Raw genomic sequence first — 18,888 nt, 5'->3', positions numbered from 1 at the left:
TTGTCAGTGTAGCCACCAAACACAATATCTCTCCCTCTCCTCTCTTGTGTGCGCAGGCAGGCAGGAGTGGGTTACTATGGTAACGGGCATCGGCATCACAAGCTATTTCTGTCACTTGAGTGTAGGCCCAAATTTTTGGAGGATTCAGACGTAAACTTTAGTTCACTTTTACTTATAGGTGGGCTTGACACAGCAGAGCATGTTTTGGGTTATTTCTGTCAGCAGATGAAGACAGAGACGAGAGACAGACATGAACTGCGTCTGAAAACTGCAAACCCTGTTGGAATTCTAATAACATCCATACATTTCAACGTTTTCAAGTTTCTGGTAATATGCATCAAGTATTCTGTTCAATACTAACATACTAATGACTAACAACAACTATAATTCTTACATTCTAACTCATCATTTCTCACAAGAGCTTTTAAGGATGTTTAACATGTACAGTGATTGAAACATGTAGTTTAAAACAAATGTCTGTGTATTAAAAAAACATAAAAATAGAACTTTTTAAATGTGTTTTGTACCCCTTCGATGTGCAGACTTTCAGTGGGCATGTGTGTGTTTTCTATGCTAACGGTACATGCACGTGTACGTGCATGCGTGTGTGTGTGTGTGTGTGTGTGTCTGCGTGTGCATCTGTATCCCTTCGTTCCCATTGGCTGCCGAAACTTGTTGGAGCTTTTCTCTCTGGAAAAAGAGAAAGCTCCAAGAACCTATCGGTGCTCGCGAGCAACCCGCCCCCTTCTTGCCGCCCGGTCCGCACTTTTCCAGGAGAGCGTGAAAGTAGTCCAGCCTTCACACCGGTTAAATAAGCTCATTCCAGAGACCGAGCATTTGTATATTGTGCGCACCCTTGCACCCCTCACACAGCGCGCGCTCAACGTGCTCTCCAGCCGCACTGCCCCACGAGGCCTCATTCCACCTCGTTATTCTCCTCGGCCGCGCGCTGGATCCGTCACACATTCCCACCTGAAACACTTGTGTGACCAACAAGTCTACTTGAACTGGACATCTAAACAGTGTCCGTCTTTTTCGCTTTTATTTTCCTTTTTTTTTTTTTAAATGGTACAATGTCGTCTTTGCCAGGAACGGTACCGCGGATGATGCGCGCGGCTCCCGGACAGAACTATCCCCGCACCGGATACCCGCTGGAAGGTATGCTCCGTGGTTCCCAAAGTGCAGCCACTTTCCTTTCGACATGTAGGCCTCGTATTAAAAACATTTTCAACTTATTGATTATGTATTTGTTATGTCCACAAAATTGTTGTACAAGCGTTCATAAAAATATCTTATTTATTACATTTATAACACCCAGTGACCATTTTGTCAGAAATATTTATACAATTGTCTAACGTTATTCCTAAATTAAACTAAATTAAACCGAAATGTCTGATTACCCTGCGCATGGAAATCAAATCAATCAAATAGAAAGCGACCAGGAGAAGCTGCGGATTACATCAGTTATTTTAAAAGCGTGATGCTGAATAATAAAGACGCAAGGGGCTGTTCAGACTCATATGAAACTGTGAAGTGCCATCCATTAATGCAGTCTGTTAACGAAAATGTCCATTTATTGCTACTATTGGGACGCCTGCTGAATAACTGTAGGAATACTAGTAGGCCGATGGGATTATGTGGAGGCCTGCATTTACCTTCCAATCAAGCCCAAAAACATTTGAAGCAGAATATTTCCCTTCAAGTGCAGGAAGATGAAATGTTGAGTTGGACCATGTGTCGCCCGCAGTGTCCACCCCCCTGGGACAGGGTCGGGTCAACCAGCTGGGAGGGGTCTTCATCAACGGCCGGCCGCTGCCCAACCACATCCGACACAAGATAGTGGAGATGGCCCATCACGGGATCCGGCCCTGCGTCATCTCCCGACAGCTGCGCGTGTCTCACGGCTGCGTCTCCAAAATCCTCTGCCGCTACCAGGAGACCGGCTCCATCCGGCCCGGGGCCATAGGAGGCAGCAAGCCCAGGGTGCGAAGACCCGCATAATAATACTAATACAAATAATATTACATTGGTACTGTTGTTATTGATATCGTTATTATTGGTGTCATTAATATTAATGGCATTAGTGATGTTATGTTATGCATTTTAAATTGTATGACTATTGAGATTAGTCTGGCCTGATATGCTTTCTTTTATATATTCACATAATTCTGTTGAGTATCTTATTCTTTCCCCTACTCACCGCGTAGTGTGGATTTTGTCCCCCTGCAGCAGGTAGCCACACCGGACGTCGAAAAGCGGATAGAGGAGTACAAGCGGGACAACCCCGGTATGTTCAGCTGGGAGATCCGGGATAAACTGCTGAAGGACGGGGTGTGTGACAGAAGCACAGTCCCTTCAGGTGAGGCCTCCTCTGGTAAGCCGCATTTAATTAAACCTTTCATTCTCTCGCTGTTTTTCGATTAGAATAAAAATGGAGACTATGGGTGTTAATACTACTAATAATAATATGAATGATAATAACAATAATAATAAATACTTGTAACAAAAATATCAGTAAAAATATTATTAATATAATATTATTATGTGTTTGCAGTGAGTTCGATCAGCCGCGTACTTCGAGGTCGATTTGGAAAAAAGGACGATGAGGACGATTGTGATAAAAGGGATGAAGACGGAGAAAAGAAAAGCAAACACAGCATCGACGGCATCCTCGGCGACAAAGGTAGGCCAGATGAGAGCGCACAGCTGGACAGCGGAGCGCGCGAACAGCTGCAGGTTGGCTGCTCTCTACGTTGCGAGTTGTACAAATTGGGCCTAAATGAGCGCTTTGTCGCGCGGGGCGTCCGCCCGCAGACCCCGAGCAGCTTCATTATTTATGAGGAGCGGGGCTCCCGCGGCGCTGCTTAAACGCTCCCCTGAAAGCCATGCTGACAGATGACCGATGTGCCAGTCAATATCAATTACAGGCCGGCTGACAGGGAGGCCCCTCACTACCGGGGTCCAGGGGGCCCGGCCCCTCACAGCGGCGTCAAGTTCAAAAAAACATTATTTACTTAGCGCATCGAAGCAAACGTTTAATTAAATAGAAGCAGAATAATTAATGCAATAAACCGACAATATCAACATATATTCAATTAAAAAAATGTAATGCCACCTGAAGAAAAAAAATCCATAAATTGCTTTTACTCAGTCGTGGATGAAACTCATTTTAAACGTTTTGGCAAGCAATACTTGAAACGTGCACAAAACAAACCAAATTTAGCCATTGAAAGTAAAAAAGTAATTCTATTAATATTTTGAAGTAATGATAGCTTAGATGTAATTCAAATTCAGTTTCTGACATGTGTGACACTTTATATTTATATAAAGGCTATAGCTCATGTTGGAGCCTCAATATATAGTGCAAACACAATCACAATTTCATTTTATTTTTCCAAAGATTGCTGCAGGGTTTTGGGTCAGTTTTCGGCGTCAGTCTCACCTAGTATGGCTTGGCTGTTTGATTGGAACCTTTTACCAGGATCAGCTGGCTGGTAATTAGACTTGAGCTCCCCATTTCCTGACCACTGGTTTGTGACATATTTTTTTTCAAAAGCTATCAACGGTCTTCCTTTTCATGTTCTCCAAAAGATCAGCATGTCTTTCTATCTTCCAGCCCTGGCATTTAATAATTTGAGACTTAGCCTATTACAGCTGGTAATGAAACCTGTGTCTGGTGAATAGGCGTCTGTGTTGGAGAGGGGTGTAATAGCTTGAAGGCATGGTAAGAAATATATTTATCCCCTATCAGCCCTCACTCTCACATTTCCAGGCTCATGCATTCTGTTGAGGGGTTTTAAAGCAGATTAAATTGAGCCTTTTATTTCTTTTCACTTTCATCTTTCAGCACCTCACTTGGTGGTGTGGTGCCCGAGGCACATATTCATGATATTTTAAGATTTCCTCCTGTGTTGTTTAGATTGTATTATTACATTTTCATTTAATTTGCTTTTATGGAATTGTTTTTGGTGGTCGGCTGAATTTGGGGGAGAGCTAAAACAGCTATTAGGCTGAATGAAGAAGGTGTGTCTGAACCAATGCAAGAGGAGGCCTTGTAAACACTTTAACTTTTCCCATTAGATAGGCTGCTCTTCTTCCACGTGATATACTGCAGGAAGTGCACTGCATGCAACTGTAGACATGTGTAAACCACTCAAGGGCTGTTTTACAAACACATACAAAAACGTAAAGAATGTATGGTTAGTGAATAGCAGGCATAACATTTGTATATTAGGACATGACTCAACATACATGCATCTCACACATAATATCACCCATCATATCCCAGCAAGAAGATGCTGTGTATATGACAAAAAATGTTCTAATTTATGATATATTCAGTTGTGATAGATGTCCATGTTTTGAGACAAAAAGCTGCAAAACAATCATATTCAGTGGATTGCTGCAGTGTGAATACACGTTTTAGAATAAAGGATCAAATGTTACAAGCATTTTTTTGATATACGAAATACATATTCTTCATAAGGGAAGGTGGAATGGATAGTTAACCTCTGTGGCCAAAGCCAAACGATGAGGCTCCCAGTAACAATGACTGACACTCTTTTCATCTGGAGTTGAAGGCAGCATTTACTCAATGTGCTGTTTGCCAAAGATATGCATAACCTGTAGGGGAAAGAAATAGCAGTGTCAATTTTGGAGTCCAGAATAAGCCATGGTTAAATGAAAAAAAAGGTTGACAGTGAGGATGGAAAGAGCACTTCAAACAAATCCAGTGGAATTGATGAGATGCAGCTTTACAGAGAGCACAGGCTGTGGGAAGAGCTATTGCTGCTATTAATACACTTTTCCCCGGGCATCCACACTTGCTCCACTCCATCTACACTTTCTCCCAGCTATTTTGCCGGGTTGAAATTGAGGGAGACCCAAATGTTGGCTGAAGATAACACAATCATCACAGCCGCGATCCTGGGCTGCGCATCAGTGTATTAAACTGGGATTAACCTCCCCTTTCTCCCCCGCTGCCTCGCACCAAAAATTCACATTTTTAAAAAGACAAGGGGCTGGAAACCAATGAAAACCAATTTTACAAACAGCAAAAATGATGATGGTTGTCATTGCCATCATGATAAAAAAAACTAGGCATGGGCGTTGAAATTAATATTACTAAAAAAAATAGTTTAAATGCACAAAATAATATGTATTTAATGTGCATTTTAACTGTAGCCCTAATATTTGGAAACATTTCTTTCATTAATCAAGAAAAAAATGAGTCATATTAACGTCAAATAATATTAATGTGAGTTGAGTGTTTTTGATAAAACATTTAAATATATTTTTAGTCTTCTGTTTGGATCAAATTAAATTACGATAAGAATTAATCAGTAAATTCAATAAAAACATGCTGGACAAAAATCCAGTATTTCCAAACACTTAATTATTTAAAAGGACAGATCCAGCGTAATAAATTGAATAGAAAATCTATCACAATGTCAAACCATGATGTCGATGTCATTATATTTACCATGTTATTACAACTGGTAACATTTGTAGATAATTGTCACACCACCTCAAATTGATTGTTCTTTCATTCACTACCATTTAACTCTCTGAGCCTTTGCCTCTAATAAGTCATGAGATGGACACCTGGCGGAAATCAGCAGGTTTTTGGCGTTTTGGTGCAACTTTACCATTCAGAGGTTTAGGGTCTAGTGAATAGGATTGTTTTCATTTTGAGGCGGGGCTTTGATGCACTGACTGAATGGTTTCCATACTGGGCACTTCACGTCCAGCCTTATGTTTTGTTTGGAGTATTGAGAAAATGAACACTGCATGATGGGGAGCTGACCTGAGATTTAGGCTGACCTGAGGTTTACCTGAGACGTGAGCTGAGTAAAGGTTCGGATCCTTCTCTTGCTTTGGTTATCAGAATCACAATGATTGGTAATCACAATGATAGTTCTTTTTGTTAGCTGGTGGCGTCGCAGATTTCAGGCTTGCCTGTCTTTTAAATAAAGCCTGTTTACCGCTTGAGGACAGAACCTGTCTCGGCCTCTGTGCCCTCCTCCCCACGGCTCAAAGAGATCAAATGTTTGCATGCTTAAAATGTTTATGATGGTGATATTGTTTTATCCATATTGTGAACTCCCACTACTCCTCTGGACATTTTCATTGAATACAGCATGAATGTGTCCAGTTACAACTCTCGGTCAAACTTTGTCTATATTAAGATATTTATTTGTATCTCCTTATCTCATGAAGGACGCTAGAAGATCACACTATGATCTGTGTGAGGATCGGAGTCACTGTTTCAGCAGAGGATAAAGCAAAGGAATACAGGACATACATGCAGAATGAGAACCTTTAGATCAAATCAATAAACAAGCACGAAGGAGTTGCAACCCCCAAACATGTGAAGTAGAATTTTATTTATAATAAATCTGTAGTATTCAAGATATTCAGCAGAAAAACATTTACAATAAAGAATTTAAAGTATATTTCATGTGTAAAATAATCCATTCCAAATTGAACGTATTGTTAAGTACACATATTTGTGTGTACTTAATGATTTTTGATTAAGATATTTTCTAATGTCAGGAAGTATTACAACTGCATAAGAATACCATGTCTCATATCAAATAATCAACCTGATGTCATATGGTCAACATGGGACCAAAGAATATATGCAGTAAAACCATAACTAATTGATTTAGGTGTGCACTGCTCGAATATTGCATGGTAGTATGGTGGTAGTCTGCATGTTCTTGCTGTACCTGCGTGGGTTTTCTGCAAGTACTCCAGCTTCCTCCCACAGTCATGCACAACAGCTTAATTGGTGACAAAAAAAAATTGCCCGTAGGTGTGTGAATAGGAGAGTGAATGGTTGTTTGTTCTATGTCAGCCTCTGATTGACTGGCAACCTGTCCGTGTTGTACCCCGTCTCATGCCAGATGTTAGCTGGGATTGATCCACTCATATGTTCTTTCAAAAATGTATTGTAGTCTATCTATGTCAGCAATCATTAGCATTTTTGTCGGCGCTGATCTACTACTTTTACTTTATTTCTGGTAACACTGGACTTCTCAGTGATGTCTTTGAGAAAACCCACATATATAAAGAGGAGCTGCAGAACTGGGAGGGGGCTTTGAATGGGAGAATGGCAACCCACTTCTTTGCCATGGAGTGTTCAGTAGCCATCCCTTAATCCTCCTTTCATTTCGCCGTCAAATGCCAAGAATCTCGTCTGGCGACCCAATGGGAAGCTGATCAGCCAACAAAAGAGGAGCACTGCACAAAGAACAAACAGGCGAAACGGGGTGGAGGGCAGTCAGAGGCCTCGGGCATCCCATTAACAGCCCATTTGCAAAGGATACACACAACACAATGGCAAACAGAGAAATGACAAAACAGAGCACAAACAATATGGTAACAACAAATTAATAAAATGTTGACACTTTGCCCTGAATGATTGTTCTCTAGATAGCTCCTGCAGTGTAGCTGTACAGATTATCAATGTGTCACCCATACTTTTACTTTATGGTCAAAAATATTACATTACAGGTCATTTTAGCAGACGCTTTTATCCAAAGCGACTTACATTACACTTTAAACCCATGGCTTTTTCACATTTTTGCCCGGGGAGCAATTAGGGGTTAGGTGTCTTGCTCAGGGACACTTCGACATGGAAGATGGGGCAGCCTGGACTCGAACCACCAACCTTGTGCTTCCCAGCACACCTTCTCTAACCCCTGAGCCACGACAACCCCATATATTAATAGATATGATGAACATTTTCTTCAAATTAGACATTTGGGGATCTCCAGTAAACCACTAAATGTCCCACTTATGTTCATCATATCTATTAATTTTTTGATTTGATGGAATAGAGCTTTCTAGGAGATTTTAGTTTCTTTTGTTTAAAAAAATATAATTATTGGTTCAAGAGGTGGACATGATATCTTCTGATTGATTGGTTCAATATCTGCCACATGTCAGGATTGGGCTTTAATTCCAATCATTTAGCTGTCCAGCCAAACATGTCCACGAGAGCGCTACGGAGACACCATTCAGAGACCATTCAGTTCTCCCAGCTGCAGGATTAAACCAATGGCTTTAAAGACACGGCTCAAGTATAAAAATACTGCATTGCTTTTAAGGTTTATTATTTCATTCAGCACAATGTTTCTGAAGAATATAGAAAATATGATTATGTCCATTATTGTTAATATCTAGATTATATGTGAATTTGATGAATACAAAATATGTAAATATGTGTACTCCTATATATTAAGGAAAAAAAAACTAATGTTCAAACATTAACTATGAAAAACATAATAGATGTACAAACTGGATTTTGTAATCTATCTTAAAAGCTGTCCAGCTTTCCATTTATTTTCTTACAAAAAGTTGCCAAAATGTCTATGGAGGGAGATATTTGTAGTTAATATTCCTATTTTCAGGGAATGTAAAGATCCTATATTGGAAAAACAATTGAAGGAAATCTTTTAGCAAGTGGCTAAATTCATCTCTAAAATCCTGTTTGAAATTTACATACAGAGGGCTATGTGCTTGGATCTATTAGATGGCTTATTCATGGGTTTCTCCATCAATCCATGGAGGAAATCACATTCACAGAATGCAACTATCCAGTGTAATTGGTTTGAAAATGACCTTAAATATACAGAGATTACTGGGGCATAAAGGCCCGGCAATTTTGGAGGGTAGAGTAAATGTTCACGCTACTGAAAGGTATGAAAGTGGATTAATGGTGATTTCTCCATCACTGCATTAAAATCATTTGAGCCACCTATTTAACACATGCTCTGATGGGAACTAAGCATTGTTCACACAGCATCCTTGTGGAAATAGTTCAGTGTACTACTGTGTACGGTAACTAGATCTGGCCGAGCTTATTTTATAGAACTCTGCACATTTGATGACAAACAAAATGCTCTATTGCATTGAATTGTACGTATCACAATGTGTAACATCAACAGTACTGCATTTAATATTACTATTTACCTGTGTTAGGAGTAGCTACAGTGCTGCTTGTCATAGATTCTTCAGGGATGTGGAGCAAAAGATATTTCCTAATTAGGTATTTGGAGTGTGGTGAGGGACATGACGGTCTGACGTGCTACTGCAAAATCTTAAATAGCTACTTGATGTTTGTTGGCTCTGAAGGCGTATTATTCCCATAACATAACTCATCTAACCACTCAATGAGCCCTTTGGATGGGGGGCTCTGTAATCCAAGCAGAGACCAATTTCATAGGGTTATTCTTTCAATTTGACACCCATCTGTATTTAAGTTTAGTAATAATAATCATAATAATACTAATCATAATAATAAGCACACTGAAGTGTAAGGGAGAATGTAAGAGCCGGAAAACACAAACTTAACTGTGGTAACCAGTATAACCGAAGCAGATAATATATAATTATTCTCATATGACAGTATTGTTTTATTTTACCTCGTTGTTCTATATTATTTTCTTAAGGCTTAGAAGCACTTGACCAAAAACGAAAGGTTGAAAAAAAGAAGAACTATTTTTTTTAATTTAAAGATATAATATAGTAAGTCCTACAGACAGCTGCTTTATTGACAGGCCTTTTTTGTTGAGATTGTTGTATTGAGTGATACATTTTTATTGGACCTCAGAAGTCACTCATCTCTCATATGTGATGTATAGAAACTATATTATGACACTCAACCCATATATACTAAATTGCATAACCATACAATGGTGTGTACACTGTGAGATAAAGCTTTTTGCCATGGAGTTTACAGTAGAATAATGGTGATTGTTTATTTTCTTGCGCAGCACATAAACAAACAAAGACTGCTAACAGAAAAAAGGTTCATAAGTCTCCCTCGTTGATGTCTTTCTAGAAGCTATGTCCATTTCAGAATTTAGATTTTAATCCTTTCTTTTAATTCAAGTCAAGGCGCCAGACTATACCCTTGACTTTCTTTGCCATAATCAACCGAAACGCAGTCTGAGGTCTTCTGACAGGAACCTGTTAGCAGTTCTTATTTTGACAAAAGTCTGACCTGCCTGATGACTCAGATGTGCACAATCAGTAGTTCTCCCCTCTGATCATTTATGTTTTTATTGAAAAATGTTTCCTTTTTTATTCAAATGTTTTGTCTTCTGCCAATGTGCATTTTTGTATTGCTTTACAGTTACATAAATTGTGAAACTGGTATGCACATTTGTAACTGTAAGGGAGAGAAGCCAAAAAGATGTGACAGATATCATTTTAGATAACGCCATGTTTTCAATTACCAGTCTCTATTGAGATTGGTCTATTACATTTTTATTGTGGTTGGTGGAATGTAGAAAAAAACCTGTCCTCTGTCAAGGCAGAGTCCGTTAACCTTAGGGCGACGAGCAGCACAAACAGCAACAAACCAAACTTTTTTTTCTTTTTTTAATTGGTTGAAAATTTAGTTATGGTTGTATAAAAAGTACATATATCACTATCAACTCAATGTTATGGGTGAGTGAGCTGACTGTGGCAAGATGGACGCCATGTGCGGACGCACTAGACTCCGCCGTAAGAGCAACTTACTTCCTGGTCAGTCTTCTCTCTGGTCTGTCTTCCTGGTCTGTCTTCTCTCTGTACTGTGTAATGGGGTCAGGAGGCTTTTTTTTTTACAGCCAATCAAAAACCTTGAGTGTCATTTGACGCTCTAACCATTTTGTCTTCTAAGTGGCTGGGGAAGCTGTTGATCATTTGCGTGTCACTTTCGTCATATTCAGGCTGATTAAACGATTCAGTAGAGTGGTAAAATGACGTGGATTGAACAGCGGCTTAGAAAAAAATGAGGAATCTGTGCCAGCCGTTTGTCTGACCTGAGGCCTTTACAAAAGCCTTCACTAGAGTAGTTTATGAGCCAATCGCATACCTCCACCCGTCTTTGTCAGACAAATGGCTCTATTTATTTTGTTCCAAATAAATTGAAATAACTTATTCTTATACTTTATACTTTATGTACTTTCTCAAAATGTCTGAGAAAGTACTTATTGATGAAGATGGGACTCATCCTGATGGGATCAGTGAAAATCAGTCAAAAATCAATCAATCAAAATATGAGTCATTTCATATCTTGATAACAATATATGTCTGAATTTGTCACAATATAGCATGTTTTCTGGTAGTTAAATAATGAAATAGTCTATATGAAATAACCACATTGTAACTGTCTATTCTTGTATGAATTAAATACTTTTAGTATAAAATTAATATAACAGATTCAAGTGAAATTGTAAGTCAATTAAATGTGCTTGTTATCAATTTATATCCAGCATTATTACATTTTAATATAAGATTTCATCATGTTATTCCATATTATTCCAATGGGCAAATGTGATCAAATGTGACAAAATACCCAAGTCGGCATTTTTGTGTGATCTACTGATACAGAAACAGTTGCTTACAAGAAGAAAAGGAGAAAAGAAAAACTAAAATGGAGAAGGAGGCATTTTTGTGCCTGCATTTTCCATTTAGGGAGTTGATGAACTCCTCCAACTTTATTAAAGAAAAGGAAACAATATGAACGAAAGGCTTGTGGCAAGCAGTCTGACAGTTTATAAGTGGCGGCCATTGTGGCCTCAAGGCAGTTGCATGAATACCCTTGAATAGACTCCCTCAAAGTGACACGATTGAGCTAGACAACAGCAAAACGCTGAAAGGAAACTCTGCGCTGCCAAGCTGATCGGCATTCCTAATGCTCTTGCTTTGAATGAACGTACATCTGAGGTGGGAGGGTTTGCTGTGGTCCACTCACTAATATATTTTCTTCTGTTTAAGTGAAACCTTGTGCCTTATATAGCCACTGCAAACAGGTAGCGAAATAAAGACATTTAGTTGTTTCCGTTTAGTGTTTTTTCCAAACTGAGTGTATTTTCCCTAATGTTGAAATGGCTAGTACAACTACAAGCTACTCTATGCTTTTCTTTTTTACATGACTAAATAACTCATTTTTGTTTCCCCTTTGTCAACATGTCCATCCTCGCTGCATGCATGTATTGATGATAGAAGTATTGGCTTTTCACTCGCAAATATTTTATTGCGTGTACAAGCGTAGTTACCGTCATGTCAAGTTTCCTTTGTTTCACCTGGTTCTCTTCATATCTGCACACCTAGCTAAGCCAGACAGAGATAGTAGAGCAGATGTGTGCTGCAGCCTGACTATAAAGGACTTTGAAACATTCAAAAGTACTAATAAAAACGTTCAGGTAACGTTCAGATAACAGACATTGTCTGTCAGAAGCCAATGCAGAGAAGGAAATATGGCAAAAATATGATCTTTTAGTTCTTGTTGGAACACATGCTGCAGCATTCTGGATCAACAGGAGAGTGTCAAGATATTTTTGGAGGAGCCTGATAATGAAGAATTGCAATAATCCAGCATGGTAAATGCTAAATTCTAAGTGCAAGTAAAGATTATGCATGGACTCCTTTTTCAGCATCCTTTTGAGACAGGGTTTTTTGAGACAGAGTCTTGTAGGTGACAAAAAGCAGTACTTGAAAATTATTTTAGCCAGCACCGCTTGAGGCCAAAGCAGTTATATTTACTCAATTTTGTTCTTGACGGGCTACCAACTGCGTAGAGAAGTCAGAAAATGTATTGTTGGTTTGGGTCGTTTGTTGGCCCTATCCTTTAAAACTCTCTCTTGGCAATCATTTTGAAATTTTACTGCTTTGGTGCCCTGCGAGGTTTGGCGATATGGATCGATTTAAAACCTCACTAAACTATATTGATTTTAAAAGAAAATGCTTTAATTGTCCTTAATGTAAAAAATAATATCTCTAATTGAATTCTTTACATACGTCCTCCAGATTCAAAAAGATTTATTATTGATACCATAATAATAGAACATTGTCTTGGTTTGGTGATCTATTAAAGACACATCAAATGAAATTTAACCACAACAAATTTTAAAAAAGACAAACAAAGCCATAGTATTGAATATCATTGCTGTGAAAAATGTTGGTAAAATCTAATAGCATGCTGCTTGTACCTAAACATTACATTACATTACAGGTCATTTAGCTGACGCTTTTATCCAAAACGACTTACGTGTCAGGTGTCTTGCTCAGGGACACTTCGACATGACAAATATAACAGTGTGCTTTGTTGTTAATCAATCAAAACCTTATATAAAGCAAAATACTTCTAATTCTGAAAGAGATTCCTCAGTCACTAAAATGTCTGAATGTTAACTATCACCATCATTTGGGAATAATTTGAAACATCACAAAGAAGTTCAAGATGCCTCTTTGTTTTTTTATAGGTGATTTACACTGGTTTATCATCACATAATGCCCAGTGTATTACACATACTGCAGATTAACTGGTCGGCAAGGCTTGGTTGGTCCAAATTAGCACGACAAGTTTCTTCCATGGAAAAGTAGCTTTTTCCCTCTCAAGTGCCGAGCATCAGGTGAAAATCTCACCGATCCCTCCATCTCTTACAATTATGTCGTGGTCCATTTCAAAGCTTTTTAATCACAATCTGTAAGCACAGAAATGTTTTTTTCGTTGCAGTGTTCAGATTGTTAATCCACTTTCTTCCAAAGTGAGATTATTTTATTGCTCTTTAAAACTTTCTGCAATTGCTTTATTTAAGCCTGCAGCTGTCCACCGAGGGCTTAGCTGTGTCGAATATATCTTAAGAGTGCCTCTTATTATTATATTTGCTCCCAGCTCTAATCGTTATCAGTGTTTATATTGACAGTCAGCAATTTTTGTTTATGGCTATTTTTTATCTACTAAATAAAGACACATGCATGCCAGTGCCTGGGGAGGAAAGAAGATAAAGACTTTGCATTAATAGCAGTTTGCTAAGACATAATGCCCTGATAAAGCCAGCATCTTTGTGTGGGCTGGATTGAGTTCAGTGCCAGTTTTATGTAGCGTAAACTAAGAGCACACAGCTTGCCTCTAACACATCCTATTGCTTTCTCTGACACCATGCGTTTGTGGCTGCAGTTAAGTGTTCTTTGATAGTGAAACAGCAAACTGAAAGATGTTTCCATTCCTTTTCTTCAGCACAGCGAGTGTGCAGACTTCCTACATATTTTGGCATAATATGTTACTCATCTTTGTAAAACTGCCGATGTTGCATTTACTCCACTCCTGCTGCTCACTATACACTTTTGCTGCATTTGTTGTGATTAAATACCATTGTGTTGGAGATGTATTGTAACAAAGGCAAGAACAATACTGAACTGTGTGAATGAGTGTGCAGAGGCAGCGCTGGTCTCGGCTTCAGCTCAGTTTTGCTCACTTGGGCTTGAATTGAGGCCTTTGTTGACAGAGCGGCTCCTGGTGCCAACTGGCAGATTTTGACTTTACTTTCTTTTGTGTTCTTTGAATACATTTTTAAAACTTTGGCTTTGGCCTCAATTACTTGAATGTTCAGACCTTCATTTCAAGGCCCTGCATTGTTGGTATAGGCATACAATCTCAAAGTGAAACAAAAATTTGCCATTGCAGCAGAAATGAAAGAAAACTGTTATCACAGCAAGCTGTGTTACAAAATACCCATTTATTGACTAAAACATTTCACGAGCAACTGAGAGCTATTTGGGCATATACAACTTTTTGGGGAATGTAGTGAAATATGCCAGTTAAAATTCCGCTTTCAATAAGTAATATGAATGATCTTAAATGGGTGATTTCAATTAGCAGGCACACTGTTCATTTAAACTAATAAACACAATCACACAGATTTGCAGAAATGTACAGGTGTTGATCAATGACTACCTTCATCCCAAGCTTAATATTTACTTTTTATTTTAACACTACTGGTTTTGGTCCCAATAGGGAAACGTGAGTATGCTTAAATGCTATACCTAAAGGCAAAAATACTTCTGGTTCGTGTTCCAACAACCTCCCCCATCTATCCGTTCCGTGTCATGCCTCTGCACCATTTGACCTCTTTAACTCTTATGTGCAGGCGGCACTTTGCTTGGCTGCTCAGCTTTAGTAACTCAGTCTGGAAGTGTTTACTGGAGTCCTGCAGAGTGCAGCGGGGCTGCTCGTGGTCTTTCATGGCCAGCAGCCCCCTGAGGTGCTGCATCTATTGGTCCTGAAAGAAGGCTGGGAGTCTCCGGGCCTCTGTTGTTTAAGGTGAGCCCACTTTGTCACTGAGGCAGCTGACCAGAAAGAGTTGTCCAAAGACCCTTCACAGCCAAGATGAGGCGGCTAGAAGAGCCACAGCCGGCAATTCTCCACTTCACTCTGTTGACATCTATTCACACGCCTCCAGCAAAAGCTCCCCAGATGCTGAGGACAGCAAAGAGCCCATGAGGGGACATTGTGATTGTAGTCCTACCGTTGCGAGTTTGTACCATCTCTGGTTATTTGCTGTGTTACATGTGGTTTTTTGAATGTATGAAATAAATGTATTGGGAAGAAATATATCATTATGACGAGTGTCCATTTAACCATTGAACTATTTCAATTCTGAGCACTTTGAGTGGTCGGATGGCCAGAAAAGCGCTTAACAAATTCAAGCTATCCACATTCAGAGTACACAAATGACTGTGGTTCCACTTTTTGTTTGGACTTCCAGTCCCTGAAATGGGACGGTCTGGCCTGCGTGGGGACTTCCTTCTTGCGTTTCCAGCTTTTTCTCCACCGCTCCCGTTGCCTAGCAACCCGCTGAGCTTGACAGTGAAAGCCTTACAACCTGAGATAATGCAGATAAAGATGGTAATCTTCTTCTTATTCAATTTAATTTAGGAAAATATGCTTCTGGAGCATGATATATCTCAGGCTGAGAGATGGATATTTTCCTTCATTTTAAATCTTAATTGGTTAAGCCATTTTAGCTAGAGGTAATATTGCAATCTCAAGGCAGAGGGAATCAATCAATACTGTCATTAAAATCCACAGCAGCAAACACATTTATTAACTTGTATGCAAGAACTTTTTTTCTGTGACTTTAAGATATCAGAGAATATGTCAGTTAAAGTAGCCGAATTTCACCACACATCATTCTCCTTCAGCTTGATGCTGCTTCCTCCTCCATCCATCCATCTTCAGCCGCTTATCCGGGGTCGGGTCGTGGGGGCAACAGCTCCAGCAGGAGCTGGGGGATCTCAAGGCGTTCCCAGGCCAGTGCAGAGATATAATCTCTCCACCCAGTCCTGAGCCTTCCCCGGGGCCTCTTCCCAGCTGGCCATGCCAAACGCTCCAGTGAGAGTTGGAGGTCACAGACAGAAGATGCCATCAGGACCACATCATCTGCAAAAAGCAGCGATGAGATCCACAGCCCCCCGAACTGTAGACCTCCCCCCCCCCCGACTACGCCTCGATATCCTGTCCATGAAGACCACAAACAAGATTGGTGACAAGGCGCAGCCCTGGCGAAGGCCAACCCCCAACGGAAACTCCTTTGACTTACTGCCGAGCACCCGAACACAGCTCTCGCTTTGGGCGTACAAAGGATTGGATGGCCCCAAGCAAGGACACCCTCACCCCGTACTCCCGCAGCACCTCCCACAGTTTCTCTTGGGGGACCTGGTCATATGCCTTCTCCAAGTCCACAAACACATGTAGATTGGATGAGCATACTCCCAAGCCCCTCCCAATGCTCCTGGAAAGAGTAAAGAGCAGGAAACCCGCACGAAAACCGCATTGTTCCTCTTCAATCCTTGGTTCGACTATCGGCAGAACCCTCCTTTCCAGCACCTTGGAGTAGACTTTACCCGGGAGGCTGAGTAGTGTGATACCCCTGTAATTGGCACACACACTCTGGTCCCCCTTTTTGAATAGGGGTACCACCACCCCGGTCTGCCACTCTTTTGGCACTGTCCCAGACTTCCACGCAATGTTGAAGAGGCGTGTCATCCAAGACAGCCCCCCAACGGCCATTGCGTTTAGCATCTCTGGACAGATCTCATCAATCCCCGGGGCTTAGCCACTGCGGAGTTGTTTGACTACCTCAGTGACCTCCACCAGGCAAATTGACGATGATCCGTCCTCCGTCTCCAGCTGCGCCTCTACCAAGAGGGCGTAGTAGATGGATTCAGGAGTTTCTCAAAGTGTTCCTTCCACCGCCCGATAACCTCCTCAGTCGTGGTCAACAGGGTCCCATCCTTACTGTACACAGCTTGGATGGTTCCCCGTTTCCCCCTTCTGAGATGCCGGATGGTCTTCCAGAAGCACTTTGGTGCCAACCGAAAGTCCTTCTACATAGTTACCCCGAACTCCTCCCCTACTCGCTGCTTTGCCTCCATCACGGCAGAGGCTGCTGCCCTTCGAGCCTGTCGGTACACTGGAACTGCCTCCGGAGTCCCACCGGATGTCACAACCCGGAAGGCCTCCTTCTTCAGTCAGACGGCTTCCCTGACCACCGGTGTCCACCACAGGGTTCGAGGGTTACCGCCCCTTGATGCACCTAAGACCTCGAGGCCGCAACTCACTGCTGCGGCTTCAGCAATGGAGGTTTTAAACATACACCACTCTGGTTTATTGTCCCCTACCTCCACAGGAATGTGAGAGAAGCTCCGCTGGAGGTGTGTGTTGAAATTCTTTTGGACCAGGGCCTCCTCCAGACGTTCCCAGTTCACCCTCACTACACGCTTGGGTTTACCGGGTTTGTCCCTAATCTTCCCCCATCCTCTGACCCAGCTCACCACCAGATGGTGATCAATTAACAGCTCTGCCCCTCTCTTTACCCGAGTGTCCAGAACATGCTGCCTCAAATCAGACGATACGATTACAAAATCGATCATTGATCTTTGGCCTAGGGTGTTCTGGTACCACGTACACTTATGAACATCCTTATGTTCGAACATGGTGTTTGTTATGGACAATCCGTGACTGGCACGGAAGTCCAGTAACAAACAACCGCTCGGGCTGAGATCAGGGAGGCCATTCCTCCCAATCACGTCTCTCCAGTTATCTCCATCGTCGGCAGATCCAACTGATAACACTCCACCTCCCGCACAAGCTCCAGCTCCTTCCCCCCCAGGGAGGTTACGTTCCATGTCCCCAGAGCCAGCATCGACCGCCCAGGTCTGTTCCGTCTAGACCCCCCCACTGTCACTGCCAGCCTTGTAGCAGCGCACCCGACCCATCGGTTTCCTCCACAGGTGGTGAGCCCATGGGGATAGAGTTTTAGGGTGCCGCGTCACTCCTTCGGGCTGTGCCTGGCCGGGCTCCACGGCAAGCCCGGCCACCAGAGGCTCGCTGTCGGGCCTGGCTCCAAATGGGGGCCCCGGCCTTTCTCCGGGCCGGGTAACTCCTTCCCTCTTCCGTTTTTTCTTAGGGTCTTTTGAACCATTCTTAGTCTGGCCCCTCGCCTGCATCCTCCTGCCTCCATAAAACAAAACAAAATATAAAGTTAGTTTATAATCACGCAACAAAACAAAAGCAGCAAAGCAGCAAAGTTCAGTTCCTTTGTGTATTTATTTTCAACATTTGAAGTTACTGACTTAGAAAGTAATATTTTAGGTTCATAACATGTAGACTGGAGCTCACTTTGATCAATTACTATTCATAATTTCAAGTATAAACTATGAACTATAAAACTGTCACAGCCTCAGTAAGATCTTAGTTAGCCTCTAAAGCATGAAAGTTAAGGCCCCATCGGTTTCCCCCACAGGTGGTGAGCCCATGGGGAGTTGAGTTTTAGGGTGCCGCGTCATTCCTTCGGGCTGTGCCCGGCCGGGCTCCACGGCATTCATTAATAACAGGGGGGAGGATGCCGGCTGACGGGCTGCCGTTAACAGCGCAGCGGCTCCCATAACGTGTCAAAAGGATGCCGCCAGCGTCTGGGTCTACACCTAAACCGTGTAAAAAAACAATTTTGTGGTGAATATAAATTGTATCGGCTTAGTTTTTAGTACATTTACAATCTGTGCCAGACTAGAGCATTTCTGCTTCTGTTCTTTGTGCTAAGTGAG

At 41.4% G+C, this 18,888-nt stretch overlaps 1 protein-coding gene across 4 annotated transcripts in view; it reads left to right on the top strand.

The window, feature by feature from the left end:
• The first annotated feature begins 720 nt into the window (after positions 1-720).
• LOC120829213 (paired box protein Pax-7) overlaps positions 721-18,888 on the top strand; it is a 56,849-nt gene continuing 38,681 nt past the window's right edge. The window contains exons 1-4 of one of the 4 annotated variants that reach the window (XM_040193158.2): positions 721-1,158; positions 1,748-1,983; positions 2,230-2,374; positions 2,555-2,683. In XM_040193158.2, the coding sequence (XP_040049092.1) occupies positions 1,074-1,158; positions 1,748-1,983; positions 2,230-2,374; positions 2,555-2,683 (595 nt within the window). In that variant the 5' untranslated portion in view covers positions 721-1,073. The remainder of the gene's footprint in view (positions 1,159-1,747; positions 1,984-2,229; positions 2,375-2,554; positions 2,684-18,888) is intronic. The other 3 variants (XM_040193161.2, XM_040193159.2, XM_040193160.2) reach the window with 3 other exon arrangements.

Source organism: Gasterosteus aculeatus, chromosome 2 (assembly GCF_964276395.1).
Source record: "Gasterosteus aculeatus chromosome 2, fGasAcu3.hap1.1, whole genome shotgun sequence".
Taxonomy (NCBI): domain Eukaryota; kingdom Metazoa; phylum Chordata; class Actinopteri; order Perciformes; family Gasterosteidae; genus Gasterosteus; species Gasterosteus aculeatus.
The sequence above is the reverse complement of the archived record's forward strand: the minus strand, read 5'-3'. Positions and strand labels throughout refer to the sequence as shown.